The sequence below is a fragment of the Aotus nancymaae genome, unplaced genomic scaffold (genome assembly GCF_030222135.1).
Source record: "Aotus nancymaae isolate 86718 unplaced genomic scaffold, 86718_ANA_hifiasm-v0.15.2.pri h1tg000014l, whole genome shotgun sequence".
In the NCBI taxonomy this organism is placed as follows: Eukaryota; Metazoa; Chordata; class Mammalia; order Primates; family Aotidae; genus Aotus; species Aotus nancymaae.
The window spans coordinates 39,931,404-39,953,722 of NW_026988425.1; the positions used below are offsets into that span (position 1 = coordinate 39,931,404).

Consider the following 22,319-nt stretch of genomic DNA (forward strand, 5'->3'; position numbering starts at 1 on the left):
TTTATCTTTTAGCAGATGCCCACATGTCCTTTTCTATTCCAAATCCCCTCTTCAAGGTCTTACTTTTCAGAAAAGATTCTGTTACAACCTTGGAGAAGAATAAGACCTCTTACATAAGATTCAGAGGAAGTCTTGTAGCTTTTTAAATGGGTAAACTATTCTTTTTTTTCTGTTTCTATTGAGCTATTTCTTTATAGGTCTCTACCACATAAATTTTAACTGGAATTTGATCTTTTCAAATCTTACAGGTTGGATATGAGTGCACAAGTTTAGGTTTTTATAGCAAAGACTAGGACACTATTTCTTTGGAGAATCAATCTAGCAAATAGTTTGATCTAAATTCAGTTTTACTTCTTTTTATTGCACTAAAAAGAAATGGAGAGGATTAAAAAAAACTTTCCAAGCTGGTAAAATTATATTTTTCAGTAAAAATTTTACTCTCGAGCAGTTTATGTTTTTCCTAAAATTTTTATTTAAATATAATCAAAACTTCTGGGATATAATGTATGCCCCAAATAATTGTTCTTTAAGAAACTTTAAAGTTATTCTAATATAGTTAGTAAAATGAGAAAATATATTTTCACATCTTATTATTCTTTATCCTACTTTTAAAAAATGCATTGGAAAAACTCCACTGGATAATGAGTAGAAATGATCACATTCTAAGGTTATGAGTCATGAGAAGGAGCTATTGGAAGTCACAGATGTTGAAGATGGAGAGATTGAGCCAGTAGAACTTGAGTTTTAGGAGTTAATTCCTGTGGAAACCAAAGCCAGCCTTGGGAGTCTTAAGTAGATTTACTGGAAGAAGCTGTCACACTCCTACTTTCATGGATTTATTTTGTGCCTAAGAAGCCGACTGTAAATGGGTAAAAGATACCACTCTTTATGGTGTTCAGTTTCTACTCCCTGCATTATTTTATGTAGAAATCCCTCTGGTCTCCCCTCTGTGGCTGAAGCTAATAGAAGGAAAATAACAAAAGTCAAATACCTTTATTCTGATCTTTAACTCTTCTAGAGTACTTGAAAATATTCATATCATGTCACTCTTGATTAGATGGCCATAGTAGCCGGAAACAACCTCTTATCCCTACTCTCATATATGAAGATCTTCAAGGAATGCAGAAATTAAATATGTCTCTTTTACATTTTTTCCCCCAGATTTTGGTTCAGTAGAAGGAAAAAAGTGTAAATCCTCAGGTTGGCATTTTCTCTTTAGTTCATCAAGACATCAATGCAAGGAAATGGAAGACGCTTTAAAATCTGATTCAGGTAAATGAAAAAAGAGCAATTTGCATTGCAAGCTTAACCTCTTTTTAAAATTTTATTTTAAGTTCAGGGGTACATTTGAAGTTATATAGGTAAATTTGTGTCATGGGGGGCTTTTTTGTACAGATTATTTTGTCACCCAGGTATTAAGTCTAGTACCCATTAGTTGTTTTTCCTGATCTGTTCCTCCTCCCACTCTCCACTCTCCAAAAAGCCCCAGTGCGTGTTGTTCTCCTCCCTATTTCCATGTGTTCTCATCATTTAGCTCCTGCATATATATGAAAACATGCAATGTTTAGTTTTCTTTTCCCGTGTCAGTTTACTAGGGATAATGGCTTCCAGCTCCATTCATGTCACTGCAAAGGACATGATCTTATTCTTTTTTATGGCTCCATATTATTCTATGGTGTATATGCACTACATTTTGTTTATCCAGTCTATCACTGATGGGCATTTTGTTTGATTCCATGTCTTTGCTATTGTGAATAATTACAAGCTTAACCTCTACTCCACTCTTCTGTGGTTCATTCTTGATCTCTAAGGGCTTTCGAGGCTTTAGCAGGTGTTCTACTTTGTGTTTTTAAAAATCTATTCGGTAATTTTTTTGCCTCTGATCTCTCTTTCATATGTTGTGGTACTGAGATATCACACAGACTAGGGAGTTCACTGGGTTATATCCTCTGTATTATAAATATGTAATCAGTGTACAGCAGATTCCTCCCTTGTGATGATTGGCAAACAAGCCTAGACAAGTGACAATATCAAGAGAAGATTCAGTTTCACTTGCTGACATGAATACTCTATGGAGGTCAGGTTTTTGGTGCATGCTGGTTGGCAGTGGAGATGGGGGGAAGGTGGTGTGTTAGTCTTTGGGTGATTGAAGAAGGACTGAAAGGGTGAACTGATCTAGGCTATGAAGATACCATGTTAAGGAGTTTGGATTTTATTCTGATGGCTAGAGGATGCCATTCAAAGATTTAATACATGGAGTGATGAAATAAAAGATTACCTAAGTAAAGTTGTAGAGAATAAAGAAGAATGGAGAAGGAAAAATTTGGGAGCATAAAAAAACAAGAGATAGAAAGTAAGGGAGGAGAGAGGTCAACAGAGTGAAATACTAGAGAGAAGTCAAGTAAGGTAAGGACCGAAAAATGTTCATTGGATTTGGTGATTAAGACTTGGTTGCTGCTTTTGAGAAGTGTCTGTTCATGCCTTTTGTCCATTTTTAGTGGCGTTATTTATTTTTTTACTTGTTAAGTTGTTTAAGCTCCTTATAGATTCTGAGTATTAGACTTTTATCAGATGCATAGTTTGCAAATATTTTTTCCCATTCTGTAGGTTGTGTGTTGCACATTGATAATTTCCTTTGCTGTGCAGAAGCAGGAACAGGAAACCAAATAGTGCATGTTTTTACTTTTAAGTGGGAGTTGAACATTGGGTACTCATGGTTACAAAAATGGCAACAATAGTCACTGGGGACTGATAAGGAGGGGAGGGAGGGAGAGGTCAAGGGTTGAAAAACGATTCAGTACTATAATCATTACCTGGGCATTGGGATCAATCATACTCCAAACGTCAGTATCACATAATGTACCCAGGTAACAAACCTGAACATGTACCTCATGAATCTAGAGTAAAGGTTTAAAAAAACAAGTTGCTGTTAAAGGAAGAGATTCCGTAGTATGGTAGGGATGGAAGTGAGACTGCAGTGCAGTACTATTGTAAAGTTCATAATTAAAATCATTATTTACTTTCACCTGCAAAGAAAATGAAAAATGTTGCTATGACTAAATTAAGGCTTGGAGATACCGAAGATACTTTTGTCATGGATCCTTCATCATGGATGCTTTCTTCGTGCAATCTTCCCAAAGAGAAAAGCTCTTAGTTGCACAAAGCAACCATGACTCTTGTTAAGACCAAGCCTGTTGGATTGCAAGGGAAGAGGCCATATACGTGAGGCCATAGACTGAGCAGTATCAGAGCTGAAATCCTCTTGGGGCAATGGCACAGGTGAACACTGACCCATGTGTCGTGGTTCTTAGTGAAGAAGCAGGGATTCTTGGGATATTGGTAGATGAGTACAAGAAGGAGGGAGATGAGTAGTAAAACCAGGTTTAGGTACTCATTCACTTTCTTCATTAATCAACTATTTATGGAGTCTGTGGTATGTGCCAGGAATTGTTTTAGACACTCAAGATATAGCCGTGAACATGCCAGAGAAAGTGCTTGTCTTCATGTAGTTGACATATCCGAGGAGGAAAATTTTTGAATGAAGTGGAAAAATAATAATCTGAACATAGAAACGAAAGTAAGAACTTTGAGAAAATGTTGACATCAGTCCTCAGATGAGCTGGCAGTTGGAAGCTGCTTACCAATTTTATTTTATTTCATAGTTAACAAACACAGAGCACCTACTATGTGCCAGCACAATTTTAAGTGATTTACAAAAATTAACCAACGTACTCTTCCTACCTTAGTGTTAAGTATTATTCACATTTTGGGGACACTGAGGCCCAGAAATGTTGACCAAGATTATAGAATAAGAATTAGATATGAAATGCAAATGCATAAAATCTGGCTTCACAGTCTGGAGTCTTCACTGTTGCATTGGGCTGCTTTTTCTAGGAAAAAAGTTAGCTGGAACAGAGAGCTCACTGGGGTATGGAAAGGAAGGCTAAAGCCTTAAACATAAATTAGTGGATTTCTTTGAATCTGTAATTCTTAAGTTATAGGTGTGCTGGTTAAGGCAGTGATTCCCAAACTTTAGTATGCATGAGGGCTACCTGGGGGATCCTCTTAAAATGCTGATTCCAAAGGTTGTTCATTCTCTCAGATATTCTCTTTAGGTCTTGGTGGGGACTAAGAAGTCTGCAGTCCCCTCAGATGATTGTGATTCAGTAATACAGGGATGAGACTTTGTGATACACTGAATTAAAAAGGGTGACTATCTACATATTTAAAACAGAGCTAGCAATGAAGATGAGGAAGCATCAGGTAATTTGTTAAAACTATCAGGATTTACAGGCACAGAAAGTCAAATATTGCGTGTTCTTATATGTGAGAGCTAAAAAAGTTGATCTCATGGAGATAGAGTAGAATGATAATTATCAGAGGCTGGGGAGGGGGACAGGTCAATGAAGGGAGGTTGCTTAATGGGTATAAACATATAGTTAAGTAAAAGGAATAAATTCGACCAGGTGCAGTGGCTTATGCCTATAATCCCAGCACTTTGAGAGACTGAGGTGGGTGGATCATGAGGTCAAGAAATTGAGACCCTCCTGGCCCATCTCTACTAAAAATACAAAAATTAGCTGGGCGTGGTGGTGCACGCCTGTAGTCCCAGCTGCTCAAGAGGCTGAGGCAGGAGAATCGCTTGAACCTGGGAGGCAGAGGTTGCAGTGAGCCGAGATCGTGCCACTGCACTCCAGCCTGGCGACTGAGTGAGACCCCATTTCAAAAAAAAGAAAAAAAAAAAAGGAATAAATTCTAGTGTTTGATCATAGTCAGGTGGCTATAGTTAATAAAATTTATTGTACATTTTAAAATAGATAGAAGATTTGAAATGTTCATAAGACAAACAAATGATAAGGTCATGGATATCCTAAGTACCCTGATTTGATCATTAAAGATTCTATGCATGTATCAAAATATCACATGCATCCCATAAATATGTACCATTATTGTGTATAAATAAAAAATAAAAAAGCAAAAAAACACTATCAGGCTTTAATGATTTCTGAATATGAGTACAATATGCTCATTTTATGAAACTGCAAAATTTGGACAGTTACAAGGAAATGAAAACCACTCAAAATTCGATCAGCAAAGTTGGAAAATTCTTGTCATGACCTGTGTAAAAACCATTACAAATGGAGATAAAGTATTTCTAAAATTATGAGGCACATAAATGGAAAAAAGAATTCAATGAGCATTTCACACTTTTCAGAACATGTTTCATGTGTTAAGTAATGGATTCCTGTTAATTAACAGCTTATTTTATTCATTATTACGATACCAGCTGCAAGAAACTGTTTTCCCTCCAATATTTTATTATGAAAAATTTAAAACATATAGATAAGAACATAGTAATAAATACTCATATGCCAATTTCCTATGTACAATTATTATTTTGTAATTTTACTAAATATATGTACATATAATATTTATAATATTGACTGATTCTTTTAAGTACTATGTATTTAAAGTATTTTATTTGCTGAACTATTTATTTGGAAGTAAGTTTCAGATATCATAATACTTCATCCCTAAATATATGCATGTATCATCTAAGAAGAACATTGTCTTGCATAATGTGATACTTTATTACACTAAAAATATAAAGAACATGAACAATAATTCCCTAATATGATCTACTGTCAGGCAAGAGTCTTTTTCTTTTTTAAAAAATATACCTTAGCTTTGGCTGGGTGCAGTGGCTCATGCCTGTAATCCCAGCACTTTGGGAGGCCGAGGCGGGTGGATCACGAGGTCAAGAGATCGAGACCATCCCGGTCAACATGGTGAAACCCCGTCTCTACTAAACATACAAAAAATTAGCTGGGCACGGTGGTGTGTGCCTGTAATCCCAGCTACTCAGGAGGCTGAGGCAGGAGAATTGCCAGAACCCAGGAGGTGGAGGTTGCGGTGAGCCGAGATCGTGCCATTGCACTCCAACCTGGGTAAGAACAGTGAAACTCCGTCTCCAAAAAAAAAAAAAAATATATATATATATATATAAAAACTAGCTGGGTGTGGTGGCGTATACCTGTAGTCCCAGCTACTCAGGAGGCTGAGGCATGAGAATCGCTTGAACCCAGGAGGCGGAGATTGCAGTGAGCATGCCACTGCACTCCAGCCTGGGCGACAGAGTAAGACTGTCTTAAAAAAAAAAGAAAACCACCAAAAAATAAAATACATATACCTTAGTTTTTAAAGCAGTTTTAGGTTCACAGCACAACTGAGTGCAAAGTACAGAGAGTTCTTGTATATCCCCTGCTCCTATACAGGTAAAGCCTTCCCCACGATCAACACTCCTTATCAGAGTAGAGTATTGGTTAGAATGGATGAATCTACATTGACACATTGTCATCCAAAGTCCATAATGTACATTAGGGTTCACTCTTGGTGTTGAACATTTAATGACTTTTGTCATTAAATATATAATGTATACATTTGTATAATTTATACAAATATGTAATGACATATGCCCATCATTGTAGTATTATATAGAACAGCGTCACTGCCCTAAATATCATTAGTGTTCTGCCTATTCATCCCTCCCTTCTTCCTGACCACAACTCATCTTTTGACTGTTTCCATAGTTTGGCTTTTTCCAGGATGTCATACAGTTTGATAGATTATTTTTTAATGCTTGATAGACTTTTCACTTTTCATGTGTTTTCTTCTATATAGGAACCCACAGCAATGTGATGCGAGGAGACCCGTTTGTCAGAGGGGGAGCTGCGGGCTTTGTATCTGGCCTTAGTTACCTAGAGCTGGACAACCCTGCTGGAAACAAAAGACGATATTCTTCCTGGGCAGAATCTGTGACTAATCTTCCTCAAGTCATCAAACAAAAGGTATATGAGGCTTTGTTTCATGCCATAGGAAGCAGTCATGTTTATTTGCATGAGGAAAATGAAGGTGGTTAAATCAAGAGGCTAAATAAAGACACGGCTGTAATTAGCATTTCTGTATCCCAATTATATTTTGTAGAGTAAAATGAATGCACACATAATAATAAGAAACAGAAGGTGTGTTATATTTGTATTTTAGTGGCAAACATTAAATGTCTTGCAACTTCCAAGATAAATTAATGACAAAATTTGCATGTTTAACTTTTGATCTGTTTGATTATGTTTTCCTTTGTCCCTAAGTCAGAGGAGTTACAGATTCTTGCAAGGGGAAGGCATGTAGGTTTGCCTTCTGTTACGTTCCCATCACCTTTCTTTGCGTAGCCGTGCCTCGTGGGCTCCTGAAATCATGCGAATCAGGATAGTACCAAGTTGGCTGGCAGAATTTTTTAAAGATGTTTTATTATTATCATCAGTTCTTTTATACTGCAACATATGTGTTTCTAAGAGTCATTGAGCTATGCAAAATTGCACAATAAAGGGCTCATGGAAAAAAATCAGGTTAGGGACACAGCACTCAAATTTATCATCTGTGACACTGATAGGAAAAAGATACGTGCCAATAAAAATAGCCACATGGCTTTATGCATGTTAAATTATTAAAAAATGTGGCTGGGTGCAGTGGCTCACACCTATCATCCCAGCACTTTGGGAGGTTGAGGTGGGCAGATCACGAAGTCAGGAGTCCAAGACCAGCCTGACCAACATGGCAAAACCTTGTCTCTACTGAAAATATAAAAATTATCTGGGCCTGGTGGTGCGCCTGTAATCCCAGCTACTCAGAAAGCTGAGGCAGGAGAACCACTTGAACCCAGGAGGCAGAGGTTGCGGTGAGCTGAGATCGCGCCACTGCACTCCAGCCTGGGTGATGGAATGAGACTCCATCTGAAAAAAAACTGTATCTGTAGTATAATAAGTGTGGCGAATTACCTAGAAAAAGACCTGAAGCTTTCTGGGTGCTGGAGGGGTTAGGGCTTGTAAGTTACTGTGAGGTAGTAGAAGGACAGCAGTTAGAAACCTGCCAGACATTTGTAATAGCAGATATGGATAGGTAATAGTTTATAATGCAGGAAATGAACTGACATAGATGCTGAGGGGTGTGTGAATGTGTTTGTGTGTGTGCGCGTGTGTGTGTGTGTGTGTGTATGCACATGCATACACGTGAGTTTTGTATATTCCTATGTGACTTGTTTCAGCTGTGTGAAGCTTTTTGTGTTCATCCTGTGTTTCATGTGGACAAAATCGTACCTAAGAAAACCTCATGCTCAAAATTTTCCCAGTATATCAATCTCAATGGAATAAATTCACCTTTTCAAAACAAATAATATAGCAGAACTGATTCTATGATCTATTCCCTGCTTGAAAGTCAAACAATGTCCCAGGCAAAGCCTGATTTTCAGAGATACATTTTATAAACTCAAAAATTGCAATAGGTCCTCAAGTCCCCTCCTAACACCATACAGTATCCATTGGCTTCCAAATACAAATGAGGGCAGGAGGGTGAGTTTTTCCTAGAAAGTCTTATCTGAAAGGACCATCTGTTAATATTCAAAATGGCCTGTATTCATTGTCAGCATCCCATACAAATCTTTAGAAACGTGAAATTATTGATTAGAGAAAAGCAGACATTCTTCAACAGTCTCTATGCACTTTTCCACACAGGACTGTAAATTATCATAGTTGTGCTAACTTTTTAGCAGGGTGAAAAAGGAACAGAGAAAGAAAAGTCACTATGCAGGTACAGGTATATGGCAATGCAAAGCCGTCGTGTTCAGAAGAGCTCGGGCTCTCAGGAACCAATGGTGCATATCTCTTCCCACTTCAGGCATCGTGGTGGCAGCCTGAATTGGCTGTGGTGAGAGTAGCTACACCGCAGAAACTGACAAATGCTACAAAACAGAGATATTTTTGTTCCTGAGAAAGCAGACTGTTAAAGTTGAGTCAGTACATCTGTGATTTCAAAGTTGCCGTTCTTCTGAAATATCTAACACAAAGTAATAATGTTTACCTGTTTTAAATTTCTCCATGAGGAAAGAATCCATAATTTCCACTAAGAGACATGTTAAATCTCTCAGTCAGGAAATTTAATTCTAAATTTAATTTCACTTGCTTCTTTGCTGTAATTTAAGTATGTTTACTTTTCTTCTGTCTTCAATAGGGATGATAATGCATTATCTTCAAAATAGTCTTCCATTAACTAGAAAATGAATGTCTTTTTTTTTAAATTTTATGCATGCACAAAAAATATAAAAAAATTCTTCCCCTATCTGACCCTAGTTTTCCCTAAATTTGTCTTGATTTTGTTGCAAGGAGAGTGCACTGTTTTCTTTTGTATTTGAATAACAAACAATTATAACAAACTTACCCGTGGCTTTTGATTTTGTTTTAATGAGAGTTGACCCTAAACATGAAAAGCAAAATATTCTTGCCTAAATCCCTGATTACTGACTATGATGTCTTTATCTCTATAGCTGACACCTTTATATGAGCTGGTAAAGGAAGTACCTTGTGCCTCTGTGAAAAAACTATACCTGAAACGGGCTCTTGAAGAGTATCTGGATGAATTTGACCTCTGTCATTGCCGGCCTTGTCAAAATGGTGGCTTGGCCACCGTTGAGGGGACCCATTGTGTGTGCCATTGCAAACCATACACATTTGGTGCAGCATGTGAGAAAGGAGTCCTCGTAGGGAATCAAGCAGGTCAGTGGGGTGAATTTTCTCTAGTCACCCTGTACACATTGAAAGGGAATTACCCTGTCTGCTCCTTGAGATGCTTCTTTGTGTATGGAGAGATGAAGTCTCATATGAATTTAGAATCCTCCTTCCCTTCCCCACTTTCAGGTTGTAGCTACTAAGGTTAAGGCTCTTTGCTGTTATCTCTATTTATCCATCTGAACTAACAGCCCCACTGTGCCCTCCACTCACCATTCTCTATTAGAATAGAGTTATGATTGAAACACCTTCCATCCTCTGTAATTATCTCAATAAGATTTTGCTGTAACAAAGGTCTATGGAGCTTGTCTATTTGCATTGCCTAAACTTTCTGATGGCATGCTCTTTGAAATATTTGTATTTCTATTCTGTATGATATACTATCAATCATTCATAAATATTTATTGAACATCTGCTGTGTGCTCTATAGTGTGTATGATGCTTCGAGCACTTAGTACAGGGCTGTGTAGTCAAAGTATGACTACAGTCTGTATACTCTTGCTTCTATGTTTATTTACATGTCTGTCTCTTCTAGAAAGCTCATTACTGAATCTCAGGCTGTTTGATTCCTTTCTTTATTCCCAGAGCTTGACAAAAGGCTTGATTCATAGAAGTCACTAAATAAATGATAAATGAATAAATATAAGACTAAACTATAGATGCTTATAGACAAGCATTTTGAAGGCATCCTTATCCCCAAATGTTTCTCCAAGTGGCCTGATCTGGTAAATTAAAATTCTACCAGTATGATTCATTCCTTTGTGGCTTGGATTTCCCCTTATCCATTAAAGTGGAAGCACTCTCTCCTGCTGTCTAAATAGAATGGTAACAAACTTCCTGCCCACCTGCATTCACTATTGTGAGTAGTAAATAAATGATACAATATACATGAAAGTGCTTTGAAACAGTTGTAAAATAATCAACAAATTAAAGATATTATTGCAAGAGGTTCACTAATGCAACCATAACATGAACATTGGTAGTCTGTGTGCAGAGCCATTCTGAACATTGTAGAAAACCTCAATGAAGAGTGAAGGTAATCAGTATCTAGAATGATCTCTTCCTCCAGTTAACTTGTTAGCAGGAAGCACAGCACTAAGCTCCCAAGTCCTCCTCTTTAAGAACTTATTGGACAACCTCTTTTTTCATCTTGTAGGCGGGGTTGATGGAGGTTGGAGTTGCTGGTCCTCTTGGAGCCCCTGTGTTCAAGGGAAGAAAACAAGAAGCCGTGAATGCAATAACCCACCTCCCAGTGGGGGTGGGAGATCCTGCATTGGAGAAACAACAGAAAGCACGCAATGTGAAGATGAGGAGCTGAAGCACTTGAGGTAATGGAGTCCCGACCCCTGGCAGTTGCATAGAATACAGTGCCCTCTGCAGTTAGTGTGGAACACACGATCGCTGCCATCGAGAGATTTAGAAGTTAAATGGCTGCTTTTCCAGGGACTGCTTTGTCCCTTAGTACTAGGGAGAGTTGAAGGAGCTTGCTCTGTGTGCTTCAGGTTTTCCTGACACAAGTGTGACAAAAGGCTGGGTAATTGGGAGTAGCACACCTGAGTGGATATGATTATCCGTTTTGGCCACCTACATGCTGTGTGACCTTGGGCAAGTTACTGGCCAGGTCTCTAAAATTAGAATGATAATAGTAGGTATATTGATAATAAGATTATCTGTTTATAGTTATTGTCAGAATTAAAGTGATTACTAAGCATTCAGTAAAGATTGTATTACTTTTCAGATATACCATTCTTACTCATTTATCTTTTGGATTAAGCACAGAGCCAGATTCTTGAGATGGGGAATATCTTGGCAGGTGAACCCAGTAGCCTGGCACTAACTTCCCATTTGTCAGGACCCTGCAAAAGCCATCTCAAAAATGCTCAGTTGATGAATCATACCACTGGGTCAGAATTCTTTATGCCACACAAAGTTTTACATTGTCCTTAGTAATTTTTGCTAACTGGACTTGGCAAAATGTTCTAGTAAGATAATTTGAAGGTCATGTGAGTTGAAGAAAGAGATGAGGTGCTTGGCTATCTGGTAGAAGCATAGGGAGGTGGGAAGCCTTATTCCTGTATCTTTGGTGCCTTTTAACCCGGCATTAATCAGTATCTCTTGACTGAGGAAGCTGGCAAGCGTATGAATGATAGTGGGAAGAGGATGCTGGCTGCTGTGCACGTTTCTGGGAGGATGAGGGTCTGGGAGGAGGTCTCTGCCTAAGAGGATGCGTTTTTCCTGTTTTTCAAACAGGAAAAAAGCTAGGAGGAGAGGTGCATCCTAAGAAAGGCATTGAAGAGATTTTCACTCTTGGTGCTCAGGGGAGGGGAGTATCTTCCTCCTCTGTACAAATAGGAAAATTCAACTTGCCACAGTTTCCTCAAAGTGTAGAAAGATTATAAGGAACTCAGTTGAGAAGGAGGCAACACTCCCAGGCTGTTTGTACTGCTTTCTCTCAGGTTTTGTGTCTCTGGAGTGGAGGTAATATTGGTGTTATTTTGACCTTTGAGGCAGTCTTGAAAAACACTGTTTAATGACAGATGACATCGTTATAATTACAAGCTGCCCCAAGAGATGGTCATAGTGATGGTAAAGTGTTAGGATTGGCACTTGTGGGATGATATTAGGACTTCTGTTCTCCCATCTTCCTTTTAAGTTTAAGATTCTTACTCCAAGCCTTATTAAAACTTGCTTTCACCAAATAACATGCTATCAGTTATACACGTTCAGAAAAAACATTAAGACTTCCTATTCCCTCTATTGCCTTGTGAGAGGTAGAAGGTGTACAATTGTAGGAGCCTAATTGACTAGACGTAAATCCAGCTCTGGTATTTGTTAGTTATTATAATCTTGGACAAGTTATTCAAATTTTCCCTGCCATTGTTTTTTCCATGTATCCCATGGTGTTGCTGTATGAATTGAGGTAATGTACATATGCAGAGCAACTGCCATGGTGTCTGACACATAGTAAATGCTTAGTAAAAGGTAGTTATAATTTTGTGTTACCTCTCTTGAGGTCACTTACTCTAATTACCTTCTTCTTTTTTTTCTTTCTTTTTTTTTTAAAATGGAGTCTCACTCTGTTACCCAGGCTGGAATGCAGTGACGCGATCTCAGCTCACTGCAACTTCCGCCTCCGAAGCTCAAGCGATTCTCCTGCCTCAGCCTCCTAAGTAGCTGGGATTACACAGGTGTTTTTGCCACCATGACTGGCTAATTTTTGTATTTTTAATAGAAATGGGGTTTCACCTTGTTGGCCAGGCTCGTCTCAGAACTCCTGACCTCAGGCCGTTTGCCCGCCTTGGCCTCCCAAAGTGCTGGGATTTCAGGCGTGAGCTGTCTCGCCTTGCCCAATTATCTTATTTTCAATACGGAATTAATTCTGTGTTAAATGAATTTCAGAACCAAACAGAAGGAAAACTAGGTTCTGAAACAGGTGACCTCTAGAAACAGAAAGTAGTGTGTTGGCCTAAAATTTCCTTTTTTTCCCTTCTTTCTGTTTGCTTTCCATACTACTGACCTAGTAGCTATTTAAATCACTGTCTTTTGGTAGCTTGAGTTTGTATTTGAGTTTTCTACCACAGGATGTAAGCGGATATTTGGTTATAAGAATGACAAAAATATCACAGCAATGTACTTATATGAATGGAGTTCCTTCAGATACAAAGGAGAAATCCAATGTAATGCAAAATAATTATTATACTGTGCAAATCAATCATATTAATTACATGTGTTTTTCTTTTCCTTTCAGAATGCTTGAACCGCATTGCTTTCCTTTGTCTTTGGTTCCAACAGAATTCTGTCCATCACCTCCTGCCTTGAAAGATGGATTTGTTCAAGTTGGTTATGAAAGCTTTTTTTTCCCTTTGTAATGCTCCAACTTCTATCTCTCTACTGAGCCCACAATCCATTTTTTTTCTTCCATGGTGAAGCCGTGCTAAAAATATTTTATGTGTGCCTTTTAGTTTTAGTGGTAAGGGTTTTAGTGTGTGACTTTTTTCCCTTGGTCCAAGGTAATTTGAATTCTGCAAGATACAGTGTATCTTCTGTGGTGTGGGAAATGAGTGCTGTTGCCCAGTGACTCAGAAACGTAATCATGCCAGAGGGCTACTAAACTGCCACGCTCAACACCAAACTGCGAATCTACAAGCTTGCTCTTTAACTTAGAGAACTTCTCTTATTTTTGCAACAGAGAGAAGTCTTTTTTTATTCCTCATAGGTGTAGGCCCTGAGATGAAGTGTTAGGTTTATTCCAGGAGTCAGTAAGACAGTTAGCTAGTGGCCAGTGAGATATGGATCATTCTACTTGGAGCAATTGAACTTTCCTGTTCAGGAAAGAGGAGTAGTCACCTGCTTTTTGTCATTCTGGGAACTTTTGTTGTTCTTGGCTTGTGGGGTATTTTAATTAGTGCTGCTCTCAGCCGTTTTGACTAGGCTTTCGCCTGCAGCCCCAGTGGTGCGTCTTCATGGCTCACACAGGATGTTGTTCATGAGGGCTTGCTCCCTGTTACCCGCCCTGCTTTCCTCATGAGGGGTTGTGCTTTTCAAATCCCAGGCCTTTGAACATGTGTTCACTGAAAATTTACTGAAGTTTCCCCAAACGTAAATTAGGCACTATTGGGAGATGAAAGTTGTGTGTTCTCGTGTGTGTGTGTGTGTGTGTGTGAGAGAGAGAGAGAGAGAGAGAGACAGAGAGAGAGAGAGAGAGAAAGAGAGAGAAAGAGAGAGAGAGAGAGACAGAGAATGAACCTAACATCTCTAACACCCATTCTGTCCTACCAGAGTCACCATAATTCATGGAGTTCCTGAACGGAACATGTGCTCAGAGAAATAGGCCAAGCACACTCATGCACGTTAGCAAACCATGAAGCTGCTGTCCACCACTCCATTGTGTGTGGTGTCCTTTTAGGAGCCAGGAGTCCCAAACATTGCTCTATGGACTGGCTGCATCCGAATTACTCAGGGAACTGAGATTGCTGTTTCTCCCTTGTCCTCCACATTTTCTGATTTGATAAGTTGGGAGTACAGCCTGAGAGTTTATTTTTTAATGTCTACAAGTGATTATGATATACAGCCACATTTGTGCACTGTTGAATCAGACTTCCTCATATAAATTTTTTTTTTTTTTTTTGCGTGGTAGAGGAAGGAATGGGATCATGAATCAAAACAGAACATATGCCCCTCCCCATTTCCCTCAAACCTCAGCATCAACCTGGGCCCTCTGTTTCCTACCAACTTCCATGATAGAGCCAGACTGGGCCAGGAGGTGCAACACGGACAATGGGAAGGAGATTCCAGGAAATCTTGTTCTAATCCCTAGAGCAGAGCTGGTCTAGGCATGAGCTCTAAGCTCTAAGCCCTCTCCCAAGCATGAGTTTTCTTCACCATCCCCTTGGGTGGAAGAGAATGAGAAGAGTAAGGAAAGAACCAAGAGAGACCCCGAATGAGTGTGATTACCCTTCATCCACCCACAGGCTCAGACTTCAAATTCCTCCTTGCTTCACCATGAAAGCTTACCTCCTGGCGTTATAGGCTAATGAAACGTTCCTGAATCTGACCCCCCCCAGCAGCATTCCATATATACAGCGTGGAGTAGGAGGGTAGGATGGGGGAAGATCAACATTATGTTTCCCCTAAAAGTTATCAGTGAGAAACTTAAACTTTCGTGAGCATACTGATCGGATTGGAAAATTTCTGAGTGTTCATGCTGCCATTTTGTAGGCAGTATTGCCACTGAACAGCTCATACCTTGTTTTTTTGTTTTGTTTTGTTTTGTTTTTTGAGAGAGACAGAGTCTTGCTCTGTTGCCCAGACTGGAGTGCAGTGGCGCTATCTTGGCTCACTGCAACCTCCGCTTCCCGTGTTCAAGCTATTCTTGTGTCTCAGCCTCCTGAGTAGCTGGGACTACAGGCATGCGCCACCATGCCTGGCTAATTTTTGTATTTTTAGTAGAGACAGGGTTTCACCATGTTGGCCAGGCTGGTCTTGAACTTCTCACCTCAGGTGATCCACCTGTCTCAACTTCCCAAAGTGTTGGGGTTAGAGGTGTGAGCCACTGCGCCCAGCCCAGTAATACCTTAATATGAAGAGCTGACTGACAAAGATGTTCCCCAAATCTGATAAAGAACTGATTTTTCCTAAAAGGAAAATAAATTATTTGGACAGTGTAAAGTGATTTTAGTAGAATGCTTAGTATAGTGCTTGGTATTTTGGGAGCAATCAATACATAATAGACAATAGTTCTATGGCAATAATAGTTCTATTTCAATTCATGGTGATACTAGTGTTATTAACTGTGTAGGGGAAAATGTTTTTACAGACACTTTTCTAAATCAGTTATTTAAATGTAGCTTGCCTGATGATGAAAAGAAAATATGATTCATAGGCTAAATATATGTAAAGAAACCTTTTGTGAATGCAAAATAGACAAACCCTTTCCCTTTCCATCTTTTATTTTTGTTTAGGATGAAGGTACAACGTTTCCTGTGGGGAAAAATGTACTGTACACTTGCAATGAAGGATACTCTCTTATTGGAAACCCAGTGGCCAGATGTGGAGAAGATTTACAGTGGCTGGTTGGGGAAATGCATTGTCAGAGTGAGTGGCGTCAGTTGTAGTTTGTAATTTAAGATGAGAAAATGACATGGGAGAGAATGAACCAAGATAATTAACACTTACCATGTGGCCCATGTGTTGGCCTTCCTTTCCTGAAGGTCTGACATGATCCTGTTCAAATTTCAGGAGCGACTTGAATAAGCCCTCAGCCTTCTCTAGTTGGTAATGTTTCCATTCATTGAGGTCGATTTTCTTATTTAAAACTTTCTGGTGCAAATTAGAATAGGCCAGGATACTCTCTTTAGATGAAGACCATTAGGATATTCTTCTTCTTCTTCTTCTTTTTTTTATATTTTAAGTTCTGGGGTATATATGCAGAACGTGCAGGTTTGTTACACAGGTATACATGTGCCATGGTGGTTTACTGCATCCATCACCCTGTCATCTACATTAGGTATTTCTCCTAATGCTATCCCTCCCCTATCCCCCCGACCCCCTGTTATCCCGCCCTATTCTCCTACCTCCTGACAGGCCCTGGTGTGTGATGTTCCCCACCCTGTGTCCATCTGTTCTCATCGTTCAACACCCACTTATGAGTGAGAACGTGTGGTATTTGGTTTTCTGTTCTTGTGTCAGTTTGCTGAGAATGATGATTTCCAGCTTTGTCTATGTCCCTGCCAAGGACATGAACTCATCCTTTTTTATGGCTGCATAGTATTCCATGGTGTATATTTTTCTTTATCCAGTCTATCATTGATGGGCATTTAGGTTGGTTCCAAGTCTTTGTTATTGTGAACAGTGCTATAGTAAACATATGTGTGCATATGTCTTTATAATAGAATGATTTATAATCCTTTGAGTATATACCCAGTAATGAGATTGCTGGGTCAAATTGTATTTCTAGTTCTAGATCCTTGAGGAATTTCCACATTGTCTTCCAGAACGGCTGAACTAATTTATATTCCCACCACCACCAACGAAAAAAAGCATTCCTATTTCTCCACGTCCTTTCCAGCATCTGTTGTCTCAGGATGTACCACAATCAATCAACTTCCTTAAATGCTTTGCATCCTGTTCTGTTTGGATACAGGCATCTGAATAAGAGCTTCTGCATGCTGCACCACCTGAAAACTACTCTGGCTTCTACCTCACTTGCAATATAAGTTCAGCAAATAAATAGAGCTGTAGGGATATATTTTTCCTAAATCAGTTGCTCTATGCTATATGAGGAAAGCCCTAGTGTACACACACACACACACACACACATACACACACACACACACACACACACATATTTCTCCCTTTGGGAATATACCTATTAGTGAAATTTCTGAGTAATTGGGTATTCATACATTGGGGATACATACTTTTAGATTTAGTGGAAACTGCCAGGCTTCCAAGTGGTTGTTTTACATCTCTACCACAGTCTGAGAAGTCATTGCTTCATGTGCTTACTAACACTTGATATCATCAGCCATAATGCTGAGTGTATAGTGTGCATAGTGATATCCTGTTTATTTATTTTTTATTTTGAGTCAGAGTCTCACTCTCTTGCCCAGGCTGAAGTGCAGTGGTGCGATCTCAGCTCACTGCAACCTCCACCTTCCAGGTTCAAGTGATTCTTGTGCCTCAGCCTCCTGAGTATCTGGGACTACATGTATGTGCCACCACGACTGGCTAATTTTTTGCAATTTTAGTAGAGACAGGGTTTTGCTGGTCAGGCTGATCTTGAAGTCTTGAATTCAGGCAATCCAACTATCTTGGCCTCCTAGATTCTGGGATTATAGGCGTGAGGCACCTTCCCTGGTCTATTTTTGTGTTTTTTTTTCCTAATGACTAATAATGTTAAGCTTGTTCCCTTATGTTTTTTGGCCATTGGTTATCTTCTTTGGAGAAGTGGCTGTCCATATCTTTCATCCATTAAAAAAACTAGTTTGTCTTTTTCTTATTTTTAAATTATATTAAATTTTTTATTAAATTTTTTGTTTTAATTTCCATAGGTTACTGGGGAACAGGTGGTGTTTGGTTACATGAGTAAGTTCTTTAGCGGTGATTTGTGAGATTTTGGTGCACTCAGCACTCGAGCAGTATACACTGCACCCAATTTGTAGACTTTTATTCCTCACCCCCTTCCCACCCTTTCTCCCAAGTCCCCAAAGTCCATTGTGTCAGTCTTATGCCTTTGCATCCTCATAGCTTAGCTCCCACTTATGAGTGAGGAGAACATACTATGTTTGGTTTTCTGTTTTTTTTTTTTGAGACGGAGTTTCACTCTTGTTGCCCAGGCTGGAGTGCAATGGTGCGATCTCGGCTCACCACAACCTCCGCCTCCTGGGTTCAGGCAATTCTCCTGCCTCAGCCTCCCGAGTAGCTGGGACTACAGGTGCGCGCCACCATGCCCAGCTAATTTTTGTATTTTCAGTAGAGACGGGGTTTCACCTTGTTGACCAGGATGGTCTCGATCTCTTGACCTCGTGATCCACCCGCCTCGGCCTCCCAAAGTGCTGGGATTATGGGCGTGAGCCACCACGCCCAGCCCTGGTTTTCTTTTTCTTTCTTTTTTTTTTTTTTTTTGAGATGGAGTCTCACTCTGTCACCCAGGCTGGAGTGTAGTGGCTTGATCTCAGCTTATTGCAACCTCTGCCTCCCAGGTTCAGGCAATTCTCCTGCCTCAGCCTCCCAGGCAGCTGGGACTACAGGTGCGTGCTACCACACCCAGCAAATTTTTGTATTTTTAGTAGAGACTGAGTTTCACTTGTTGGTCAGGCTTGTCTTGAACTCCTGACCTTGTGATTCACCTACCTCAGCTTCCCAAAGTGCCGGAATTACAGATGTGAGCCACCGCGCCCAACCCAATGTTTGGTTTTCAATTCCTGAGTTACTTCACTTAGTATGATAGCCTCCAGTCTCATCCAGGTTCCTATGAATGCCATTAATAAATTCCTTTTTGTGGCTGAGTAGTATTCTATCGTGTAGATATACCACAGTTTCTTTATGCCACAGTTTCTTTATCCACTTGTTGATTGATGGTCATTGTCTTTTTCTTATTGATCTCTCTCTCTTTCTCTCTCTCTTTCTCTCTTTATACTGGAATCCTTAAGCAGAAACAAATGAAATAGAATATGAATATGAATATTTGCCAGTTGGGAGTAATACAATAAGAAGTTTGTCTTTGAAAAGATTTATAAGAAACTTCTGCTTGAAGGGCTTCTTATCCTTTATTGTGAATCTACTGATGAAACATTGTCCCAGTTTTTGTTTATCTAAGATGTCTTTTACCTTTATTTTTCAAAGGAATTTTTTTTTGTTTTTGAGACAGAGTCTCACTCTATTGCCTGGCTGGAGTGCAGTGGCACAATCTTGGCTCACTGCAACCTCCACCTCTTGGATTCAAGCGATTCTCCTGCCTCAGCCTCTCAAGTAGTTGGGATTACAGGTGCTCAAATACTCCCAGTTAATGAAAAAAATAGCCCAGCTAATTTTAGTATTTTTAGTAGAGATGGGGTTTTATCATGTTGGCCAGGATGGTCTTGATCTCTTGACCTGGTGATCTGCCCACCTTGGCCTCCCAAAATGCTGGGATTACAGGCGTGAACCACCCTGCCTGGCCAAGATATTTTTATTAGGTAAGAAATTCTAAGCTAGTGGTTATTTATTTATTTATATTGTTTTGAGATGGAGTTTCACTCTTGTCTCCCAGGCTGGAGTGCAATGGTGCGATCTTCGTTCACTGCAACCTCTGCCTCCCAGGTTCAAGTGATTCTCCTGCTTCAGCCTCCCGAGTAGGTGGGATTACAGGTGCCCATCACCATGCCCAGCTAATTTTTGTATTTTTAGTAAAGACAGGGTTCCATCATGTTGGTCAGGCTAGTCTCAAACGCCTGACCTCAGGTGATCTACCCACATCAGCCTCCCAAAGTGCTGGGATTACAGGTGTGAACCACCACACCTGCTAGTATGTGTGTGTCTTTAAAACAGAATGATTTATAATCCTTTGGGTATATACCCAGTAATGAGATTGCCACATCAAATAGTATTTCTGGTTCTAGATCCCTGAGGAAGCGCCACCCTGTCTTCCACAATAGTTGAACTAATTTACACTCCCTCCAACAATGTAAAGGTGTGTCTGTTTCTCTGCATCCTTGCCAGCATCTGTTCTTTCCTCTTTTTAATGATTGCCATTCTAACTGGCATGAAATGGTGTCTCATTGTGGTTTTGATTTGCATTTCTCTCTAATGACCAACAATGATGAGCTTTTTTTCATATGTTTGTTTCATAAATGTCTTCTTTTGAGAAGTGTCTGTTCATATCCTTCGCCCACTTTTTGATGGGGTTGTTTTTTTCTTGTAAATTTGTTTAAGTTCCTTGTAGATTCTGGATATTAAACCTCTGTCAGATGGATAGATTGCAAAAGTTTTCTCCCATTCTGTAAGTTGCTTCTTCACTCTAATGATAGTTTCTTTTGCTGAGCGGAAGCTCTTTAGTTTAATTATATCCCATTTGTCAATTTTGGCTTTTGTTGCAATTGCTTTTGGTGTTTTAGTCATGAAGATCTTGCCCGTGCCCATGTCCTGAATGGTGTTGCCTAGGTTTTCTTGTAGGTTTTTTTTTTTCTTGTAGGGTTTTTATGGTTTTAGGTTTTACATTTAAGTCTTTACTCCATCTGGAGTTAATTTTTGTATAAGGTATAAGGAAGGGCTCCAGTTTCTGTTTTCTGGGTATGGCTAGTCAGTTTTCCCAGCACCATTTATTAAATAGGGAATCCTTTCCCCATTGCTTGTTTGAACCCAGGATTTGAGGCTGTAGTATACACTGATTAAATCTATGAATAATCACTGCTCTCCAGCCTGGGCAACATAGAGAGACCCTGTCCCTAAAAAGGATGAATAAATAAATAAAAGTGGTGCTTTAATAATTTCAGATAGCAAAATATCTAACTGGATGAAAGTTAATGAAACTCAAATGAATACAGCTCAGAAAAATTCTGTGGGACATCATTAGAGCACAGAAATAAGTGACAGCTGTGAAAAGTTTGATTTCAGCAGTAGGCTGGGCATTAGGACTCTGTTGGGGTTGTTCATTTTAAGTCGCCACATTGTTTTGAGGGGAGGGGTCGGGGGGGATGTTTTGGTCTCTAGTTATTCATTGGTCAATTACATGCCAGGCTCTGTGTGACATGTTTTTCAGTCCACCCTAAGAGGACTCACTTCCTCCTTGTCCTCTAATATGAAAAAGCAGAACATGTGTATCAGCATCACAGAAGGCTTTTTTTAAAAAGATGGTTTATGAGAGCAATGACCCTTACATTTCGCTCTCTTTTATCTTTAGAAATTGCCTGTGTTCTGCCTGTCCTGATGGATGGCATACAGAGTCACCCCCATAAACCTTTCTACACAGTTGGTGAGAAGGTGACTGTTTCCTGTTCAGGTGGCATGTCCTTGGAAGGTCCTTCAGCGTTTCTCTGTGGCTCCAGCCTTAAGTGGAGTCCTGAGATGAAGAATGTCCGGTGTGTACAAAAAGGTGAGTGGCTTCTGCATCTATCCAAAGACACTTGCATTCAGGCGAGTGAGAGTCCTTGTGTCAACCTTCATGGTACTGTATCATATCGTAACTGTGAGTCATTCCCTCCATTCTTGCTCCCCAAGAGATGGAGGTCGGTTTGTAGACTGAGAAACAGATTTTCCTCATATGGCACAGAAAGACTCATGAATGCAAGGAAAGGCAAGGATAGGCTTGGTAATTCTGAAACTTTTAGCTTAAACACTCCTTGTGAAAGATCAGCTTTATGTCTGTTATGGTGGCAAGACAATAAAGGATTTTTAAAACCTGTTTTTTTAGTTGTTTCCTCTTAATTTTTCCCCCTGCAGTTTCCCTAAATAGAATTGATATCATAATTTATGTAAAATTCTGTATGTTTCATTTTTGAGCTTTCATAGAGTTTATTGTTTCTGAAATTGTTAATTCTGAAGGCATTTTTATTTAACACTTCAAAGCAGGCATTATTGAAGAAAAAGTGTTGTGATTCATGAAATTATTCTTAATGTGGAAACCCAAAAATCCAGTGTTTTGAACACCAAGAAAATTAAAATGGTCTTTTAAGAATCTAAAGTAGAAAGGATTTAGAAAGCCAGACTATTTCTTTTTAGAGGTAA

At 39.4% G+C, this 22,319-nt stretch overlaps 1 protein-coding gene across 1 annotated transcript in view; it reads left to right on the plus strand.

Moving 5' to 3' along the window:
* Window positions 1-22,319, plus strand: part of C7 (complement C7) — a 59,213-nt gene that overhangs the window by 28,023 nt on the left and 8,871 nt on the right. The window contains exons 9-15 of the mRNA XM_064375938.1: window positions 1,162-1,272; window positions 6,682-6,848; window positions 9,374-9,602; window positions 10,771-10,942; window positions 13,363-13,450; window positions 16,076-16,208; window positions 21,496-21,687. Coding sequence (XP_064232008.1) covers window positions 1,162-1,272; window positions 6,682-6,848; window positions 9,374-9,602; window positions 10,771-10,942; window positions 13,363-13,450; window positions 16,076-16,208; window positions 21,496-21,687 — 1,092 coding nt within the window. The remainder of the gene's footprint in view (window positions 1-1,161; window positions 1,273-6,681; window positions 6,849-9,373; window positions 9,603-10,770; window positions 10,943-13,362; window positions 13,451-16,075; window positions 16,209-21,495; window positions 21,688-22,319) is intronic.